The 9,182-nt window shown below is 38.7% G+C and overlaps 1 protein-coding gene across 1 annotated transcript; it reads left to right on the top strand.

The window, feature by feature from the left end:
* Positions 1 to 1,094: 1,094 nt before the first annotated feature.
* LOC133792357 (uncharacterized) lies at positions 1,095 to 8,969 on the top strand. Its single transcript, XM_062230258.1, has 9 exons — positions 1,095 to 1,388; positions 1,512 to 1,814; positions 1,903 to 2,334; positions 2,417 to 2,899; positions 2,990 to 3,102; positions 7,922 to 8,007; positions 8,090 to 8,487; positions 8,572 to 8,700; positions 8,820 to 8,969. Exons 1-9 carry the CDS (start codon positions 1,311 to 1,313, stop codon positions 8,967 to 8,969), a joined length of 2,172 nt encoding a protein of 723 aa, XP_062086242.1. The 5' UTR covers positions 1,095 to 1,310.
* The last annotated feature ends 213 nt before the right edge of the window (positions 8,970 to 9,182 follow it).

The following is a 9,182-nucleotide window of genomic DNA, read 5'->3' as shown; positions in this document are numbered from 1 at the left end:
TTTTTCAAGTCACTGTGTTGTAAGGTGATTGATCCGCTAAAGTTACCTAAGTTAAGAGATGAAATTGTTGAGGTATTGTGTGAGTTGGAGAAATATTTCCCGCCGGCATTTTTTGATATAATGATCCATTTGACAGTTCACTTGGTTAGAGAACTAAGATATTGTGGCCCAGTTTATTTAAGATGGATGTATCCATTTGAGCGATATATGAAGATTCTTAAGGGGTATGTTAGGAATAGAAGTCGGCCGGAAGGATGCATCGTCGAATGTTATATTGCAGAAGAGGCAGTTGAATTTTGTTCTGAATACATGACTGGTGTACAGAAAATTGGGTTAAATGATGTTGAAAATGTTGAGATTCAGAGTCGTCGTGGTAGCGTTGTATGCACAGTAAGTCGAGATCTTCTAGATGAAGCGCATCGTCTTGTGTTGCAGAATATAAGTGAAATTCAACCTTATATTGAGTGAGTTATACTCATATAATACATTAAGTTTAAGTTGTGTAATTTCGTATATTCAATTGTTTAACAACATATTTATAATTGAAGGGAACATTTTAATTGGATAAAGACCAAATTTCCATCCAAGTCAAGGAACTCAAAATGGTTACAAGACGAACATTATCGAACTTTTAGTAGTTGGATAGAACAAAAGGTAAATTGTGTTGATTATTGAAAGTTGTCATTAATTAGTACTTAATTACAAGGTGACATTTTTTGTTGTTTTTGGTATGTTGATTTGATAGGTTGTGTCAGAATTACAAAACACATCAAATAAGGTTTCAGACATTGTTAAGTGGATTTCTCGAGGACCTTCAGTTAATGTCATCAAGTTTCCATCATACATGATTAATGGTACTATATTTAACACTAGGGAGCGCGATAACAACAGAAACACACAAAACAGTGGTGTTAGCCTTGTTGCTAAAACTGTGCAAGTCTCTAGTGCAAAAGATAAAAATCCAGTTGAATGTGATATGACTTTTTATGGAGTAGTTAATGAAATTTGGGAGTTAGATTATATCACAACTCGAGTACCTGTTTTCTTTTGTGATTGGGTGAAAAGTGACAGCGGCATAATATATGAAGATTTTGGTTTCACATTAGTTAATCTAAATCGAATTGGGCACAAATCTGATCGATTTATATTAGCTTCACAAGCGAAACAAGTATTTTATGTGAATGATCCTTCAGACAACCAATGGTCAATTGTTCTTCCAACGCAAACAAGAGAATGGAACATTAAAGATGGTGATTTACATGATATACCTCTCGGAGAAGAACTTGTCACATTCACCGCAATAGAAGATAATGACGAAGTTGATGATGATTGTATTTGTTTCCGTGAAAATGGTGAAGGATTGTGGGTTGATGATAATGGGTCTTGAGGTACCATTTAATAGGTTTCATATGTTTATGATATGTGAAATTCTTAGTTGTTATCACAATGTGTTTCATCTTTTGATTATGAGTGTCCAAAATTGTTATGATAATGATATTTATGTTTCACAGATGGAGGCTGATCCTTTTGGTGGTAGTTCTGATGAGGGAGAGCAACGCCCTAATTCTCAGTCAGTGGAGCAAGAAAATAAATCTGTGAGAGGACGTACATGGATGTCTAGAAACACCAAAAAAAGGAGTGAAGGACATCTTACTCCTGTTGAATACAATGAGTATGGTCAACTAGTGGGTGGATCTAGAAGTAATGTTTCATCACAGCTTGGATCAGTTGTTCGAGCAACTGTGTCCATCAACATTAACAGTTGGAAAGATGTTAGTGTGGTGGATAAAAATAAAATATGGGACACAATGAAGGTATATTTTTATTAATTATATTTCATTTAATGTTTTTAAAATATATATTATTTTGATAATATGCTTCTTATTACTTTCAAACTTGCAGAAAACTTATGATTTGGACCCCAAACAAAAGCAACAGATGTTGAAGGATGCGGGAAAGTACTTCCGAAATTGGAAGACTAATCTTACTAGGGTACACGTTTACGACGCTTTGAAAAAATACCCAAATGAGTTCCCGCCAGCTTTGCCATTTGGATTTGAGAATGTCATAACTCCGGATGAATGGTTAGCGTTTGTGAACTCAAGATTAACTCCCGAGTGGCAAAGAAAGAGAGAGGAGATGCAAAATTATCGAGCACTGAATAAATACAATCACAACCTCTCTAGAGGAGGCTATGTGTGTATTGAAGAGATGTTAATGGAACAAAGTGGGAAAAGTCTGACTGAACTTGATAGGGCAGATTTATGGAGCATGGGTCGTCGGAATGCAAAAGGAGAGCTAATTGGAGAGGCCTCTGAGATTCAAAAAAATATTGTAAGTGCTCATATTTAATAATGTTGATATGTCAAATTATTAGCTTATATATATATAACTTTCTGTGAATATTGTTTCACAGGATCATTACCGGCAACTCCAAGCTGAGGGTAAATGGGCACCTGATGGCCCTGATGATGTGCTGACGAGGGCGTTGGGCACTCCTGAGCCTCGAGGACGTGTTAGGGCTGGAGGACACGGTGTGTCCCGCTCAGTATATTGGAATACTCCAACACCTACCTCAACGAAAAATAAATCAAAAGCCTCTTCTTCGAATGACGACATTAGAAAGGAATTTGAAGAAAGATTTCGAAAACAAGAAGAAGAGCATCGTCAACAAGCACAACGCCTAGAAGAGCGCCTTCAACAACAAGATGAGCTCTTGAGAAAATTATTGGCCCAACAGAGCGGGTCAGGATCTAACGTTGGAGTCCCACCAGCGCCATCATCATACTATGTGCCCGACCCACCAGTGCCACCAGCGCAGGCGTCCTACTATACTCCGGACCCAGTAGTGCCTCAAGCAGAACACCACATTGTTGCACTACAACCGCTTTTGCAAGAGGTAATTAAACTTTCTTGAATATTCTGAAACCAAATAAATTTCTTTACTGCTTCAACATGATTATTTGTATATAATATGTTTCTTATGCAGGGCCGAGCATGCCAATTAGCAATTGGTTCGGTTTCAAACATTGTTGCATCAGGTACACTCATTGAAAGAGAGGCAGGCAACAACTTCCAAGTTATGATTACGAGTGTTCTTAAGCCAACCTGTCCTCTCCCTTTTGCATATCCTGATTTGGACATGTACATAGTTGCTCAGGCCATTGGGACGCCAATAGCGTGGCCTAAGGATTTTGTCATTATATCTGAAGATGTAACTCATGAGGTGATGCCATGTTTTTACATAATTATCTTTACAATTCTATATTTGTTTGTAATTTTTTTAATTGTTGATATAATTGTATACAGACTCCCTCTACAAGTAGGACCAGATCACAACGACCAAGAGCTCCATCAACACAACAACCTCGAGAAAGAAGACGACAACAAACTCCTCCAACACAATTGGCCCAAACTCCATTGGAACGATTACAGAATATCGTATCTCATTGGGATGATGGCGAGTGTGTCAATCTAGGCATAGAGTCTGAAGTTTTTGATCAGGATATGTCTCACTGTTATATATTTAAGGATGACATACTTCAATTTGCTCGAAAGGAGAAGATTGGACAAGCAGTACTCGTCAGCTACATGAGGTATATATCTGACAAATAAGTTTGTTCATTTAATTTTCTAATTTGATTTATTCATTCATATAACAATTTTTCATATTTTTGTATTAGGTTCATTTACAGATATGTGGTACAACAAGGTCGCCAAAATAAGTTTTTATTTGTCAATCCTAATATCGTCGCCACTCAAGGGAGTTCATTCGACGATCGTGTTCAGAATCTGTTCAGACGTTGCAATGACGTAAAATCAAAAGAACAAGTTATGCTTGTCCCTTGGAACCATGGGTAAGTTTAAAAACTTGTCATTTTTCCGACCCATATCAATAATTTCTTTGTTTAACATTTGAGCTATAATTTTTTTGTTTTTCTTATACAGTGAACATTGGATGTTGCTTATTTTGGCACCATATGCATATCATGTTTATTGTCGTGATCCGGTGAATTCAGAGCTAAATAACCGTGAGGAGATTGTATCAGTGATCGTGAGCGCTTTCAATCTTTTTTTCTCTATGAATCTTCCTGATGTCGAGATCCCTGATACTCTACGCATTAAGCAACCTCAGGTAAGTAACTTTAGCAGAAATTTTTGAACATTTATAATAATTAAGTAGAATAATATGTATGCATTTTTTAAAAAGTTTCAATTTAATAATAAATTACTCATATTTTTAAATAATTAGTGTCCACACCAACCGGACAATGTGGCATGTGGATACTACTTAATGAGGATGTTGAAGGATTTGATTGAGCATGCGAGTCCTGGGCATTACTTGAGAACGGTATTATTAATTAAAATTTACAAATTATTTTTGAAACTATAAATGTAATCAAATAATTAATTAATATATTTTACTTTATATTTCTTGCAGCTAACAAGCACATCATATACAGAGGCACAAATTGATGAGTTGCGACAAGAATGGGCGACATATATGTTGCCGATAATCCAAAGTTACCGACCTCGTTGATAAGTTTTTTTTTTAATTTTTTAACTCTTTCTTCATACACAATGCAATATTTGTTCATTTTGAATATTTCTAACAAATATTGTATTTCTTGTATATATCTAACAAATATATTTTTTTCTTCCAATTTAATTGATTATTAAATTAATTTAAATTTAGATTAAAATAATTTAAATTTAAATTAATATTATTTAAATTTAATTAATTATTAAATTAATTTAATAATATTAAATTAATTAATATTAATTATTCAATTTAAATTAATAATATTAATTATAAATTTATTTAATTTATTTTTTTTAAATGTGGGAGACTTTCAATGTCTCCCATTAGGAGAGGTGGGAGACTTTCAATGTCTCCCAATGGGAGAGGTGGGAGACTTCCCACGTCTCCCAATGGGAGAGGTGGAAAGTCAAACGTTGACTTTCCACCTCTCCCATTGGGAGACGTGGGAAGTCACTCACCTCTCCCAATGGGAGACGTGGGATGTCTCCTAGGGACTTCCCACGTCTCCCATTGGGAGAGTTGAGTGACTTCCCACGTCTCCCAATGGGAGAGGTGGAAAGTCAACGTTTGACTTTCCACCTCTCCCATTGGGAGACGTGGGAAGTGAGGCACGTCTCCCAACGGGAGACGTGGGATATATACCTACAATGACCCTAGCAACAACGTCTCACTAAGTGGGAGACATTGTAGACTTTCAATGTCTCCCAATTAAAGTCATAAAACATCTATTTTGTTGTAGTGAAAGGAAAGGATATATTTTATTTAAAATATAAAAATGTACATGGGCCCATAAAAACGTTTACAAGTTATTTATAATCCAAAATGGTCATTACTGTGTAAAAATTACAACCCGCCGACCTAAGAAAAATATAGGGTTAACCCTTAGTTCCCCTGAGAAACACCTTGGCCATGGTGGTCAAGCGGTCGTATATGTACACATCACCACCTAAGCTCTCCACTCAAGGCTGGGTGATCTTTTCTTTCACTTTACCTGCAGCACATAGCACCAGTGAGCCAAGGCTCAACAAGAAAACTCATTACTGCATGTATACAATATCAAATGATGACCATGATAATCATACAGGGTTTATAACCCTAAACAGATGAGTGAATATCACTTCAAGATTCTAGTGACCATGCTGGGGCTTGTAGCCCTAATCAGATAATATCGAGATTCTAATAATCATGCTGGGGCATCTAGCCCTAATGAGATGAGTGACTGATGAGTAAGTCACTAGCTTAAACCAAATGAGTGACTAATGAGTAAGTCTGTAACTTCAACCAGATGAGTGAGTCACTAACTTAGGCTCCGCACCCTTAGCCATGTGATGATGCATTCAACTGGGCCTTCTGGCCCTGGCTCTAAGTAACTAGCCAATAGACTAGGCAAGCGCTTTTAATTTTCATCGAACTTGAGGTCGGTCAAGCATTTCATGCTTATGATGACAATGCTTATGGCAATTAGATCTAATCTTTTCGGCTTGCATTAACGCGCTAATACCGTTCTTCACTCAGAAGCCAATAACATACGACCAGTACTTAGTACTACTGCCGAACATGACTAATAAGTCACAGCTTCATAATCAATACTGACACCATAGATGATTCTTGACTCATAGGTCAGTTCCATTCATAGATAAGCAAGACTGCTAAGCATTTAATATGCAATCAATGTCCACATATATATCACTCAACATGCCTCATTAATAACTATGCGTGTCACATATGGGGTGAAGTTTTCTTACCTCTGGTTTGAGAGAGAAATAGAACAAGAACGACCCTTGAGAACGATCGACCTTTGATTCCTTAGCGGTCACCTAGTCATAACCAAATATAACCTCCATCAATGAAAATGAGCAATGAAAGGTTCATGACCTAAACCTCACTCCAGAACCCCGAATTGTACCCAAACGGTGAGCAGATTCAATCCCGAGCCTTAGGAATTGAAACCCCCAGCCAAAAACCCTCAAAAGAGCCCAAAACAGGAATATGGAAAAGCAGGGTAGCGCTGTAGCGCTACCCCCCTAGCACCCCAGCGCTACAAGCAGGGCAGAAGGCCCTCTGGCTAGCGCTGCAGCACTACAACCAGGGTTTTTTACCCTGGTTTTTCCCTCCTTCGACTCCTCCATTTACAACCTTCAAAACAAGCTTTCAAACCTCATTTAAACTCACAAATGAACCCGAAAACCATATACACAATTCCTAAGCATCATAACCCAAACAACCCTTGCCAAAAACTCCCATCAATCCTCAATATCAACCTTGAAAATCCAGCTGAAAACCAAAATGAAAACAGAGTATAAAACCATAGTTTTAATGGCTAGAACTTTACCTCAAGCTCAGTATAGAACCCTCTTCAATGGTGGAACACAACCCCAAGCCCTCAAGACTCATTTCCCTGGCTTGGTTCCTCAAATTAAGCTCAAAAATCCAAAGAGAAAAGATGGAGCATAGATGAACAGGAGAGAAGAAAACAATGCTCTGTTTTGGAAGGTTTCTACAGCTTTCTTGGTTCACATATATCCCTTAGGTAAAAAGACAATATTGCCCCTAGGTCATTTAAAGTCCTTCAAAGGCTTCCGAGGGTAAAACTGTCCACTCTCCTCTATCTCGTTAATCATAATTAACACCATCCAATTCCTGTTATTCCCAATATTCTCAAATACCAATAAATCATATCTCATTACCCTTTTACTCCCAATAATGTTCTAATCATCAAATTACCCCGAGAGTCACCCCGAGCTCCGAAATTAACCCCGTTATGACCAAACCGCTAACTTGTCTTAAAAGATCATCTCATGCCGAATGGCTCTAGAAAATTCACATTATAATGTAGCCTCATCAATAATTCACCAACATGCATGAAAATACACAATTACGCCCTCAACGAGTCAAATTACCAAAATTCCTTTATAATGAAATGTGGACCCATATGCATGCATTTATCATCATATAATAATATAATTTCTATAAACATGCACATAATCATTTAATGGCATAATAAATCAATTATGGCCCTCCCGACCTTCTAATCCAACCATTAAACCTCATTAGGGATTTTGGGGCATTACATAGGGAGTCCACCGCGGGGAGTGCCACCAGAGAGGGCACCGGACTAGAAATCCCCGTGCAGCTGTAGGATGTGTTACAATCTCAAAGACGACAACCAATGGGAGTGACCATCCAAGAGCCATCCAGCAATACTCGAGCTGCTGCTGCCCCAGCCCAACGTGGGAGGGGGAAACAAAAATTGCCTATAAACATCAACACTATATCCGAGTCCTCTGACAAGAACGATATAGATCTCTCACTTTTAGATAACTTGCCCATCCCTTATCATCTATTCGATAGGGATGGCAATTTTAATTTTACAACCAGAAATTTTAACTCGGACTTCTTCGAGGCAAAGAATGAGTGTAGATGTAGTTCTATAGATAATATAGTGACCAGTAATAATAGCTCGGGTATATTGCTCAGAATTTCCCTTTCTATTATTTTATTGCTTCTTTAATTTCCTTGTCTAATCGTTTGTTTCTGTTTTGTAAGTCATGCCTTCTGAAGAAGCCTTTGACATCTACACTAACATCGACGTCAAAGCTCCTGCGAGCAAGAAGAGAGGAAGTAGACGACACCCTGGGGAGAGTAGTAGCGACCCCTCCAAGAAAAGGGCTCGAACAGAGGACCCTTCAACACCAACACCTTCCAAGGACACAACCCCTCCTCCAGCTCCTTGCAACACGACTCCTCCAGCTCCTTGCGACACAAATCCTCCTGAGCAGTCAAGAAATACTCGGGTCGAGGCTATCTTGAACACTGATTATAGCTCGGCTAACGACAAGCTGCAAAAACTGTCAAGACACCGTCATAGCCAAGAAGCTTTCAACAACATCCCCACCATGAAGACCAACCAGATTCTCAGCCGGACGCTGAATGAAATACTCAGTGTAAGTTACAACCTTTGTTGTGTTTTAGCTGACTAGCTCACCCTTTCACTGATACTAACAGCGTTACTTTCTCTCTGATCACAGAGTGTTCTGACCATGAGTACTGGTTGGCGTCGCTCTGAAGAGAGTGATGCCAAGCATGCTGAGGATATCAAAGCATGCAAGGAGAGGGCTAAAGCGTGCGAAAAGAAGGCCAAAGCATGCGAAGAGCAGGTCTCCTATCTGAACGAAGGCTAAGAAAGAGCCAAGATGCGGTGGTCAAAATTACTTCTATCAAAAACTAGTTCAAGGAAGCTTCAAAGATTAACTTCAAAGAAGCTTCCAAACTTCAGGATGAGCTGGTGGCCAGCCGGCAGGAAGTCACCGAGCTGGAGGGTCGAGTAAAGCTGCTCGGGGAAACAAATGCTGAAAGGAGTAACTTTCAACTGCTTCTACTTGTTCTGGAAGAACAATCCAGAGGTGGACTTCGACTACCTCCCTGAGCATGCATGACAACTCGAACTGGCAAGGTGCGCTGCTCGCCTAGAAGAGAAGGCCCTGGAATCTCCTGAAATCTCCTTGGCAACAAGCATCAAGGATGTTGAAGAGGAGGTGAAGACCACAGTCGACCAGCAATCCCAGCCAGATCCTCCTACTGCTCAGTGATTTATCCATTTTTTTTTTTTTTTTTTGTAACTGGGACATACAAACTGCGG

This window comes from Humulus lupulus, chromosome 7 (assembly GCF_963169125.1).
Source record: "Humulus lupulus chromosome 7, drHumLupu1.1, whole genome shotgun sequence".
In the NCBI taxonomy this organism is placed as follows: domain Eukaryota; kingdom Viridiplantae; phylum Streptophyta; class Magnoliopsida; order Rosales; family Cannabaceae; genus Humulus; species Humulus lupulus.
The sequence above is the reverse complement of the archived record's forward strand: the minus strand, read 5'-3'. Positions and strand labels throughout refer to the sequence as shown.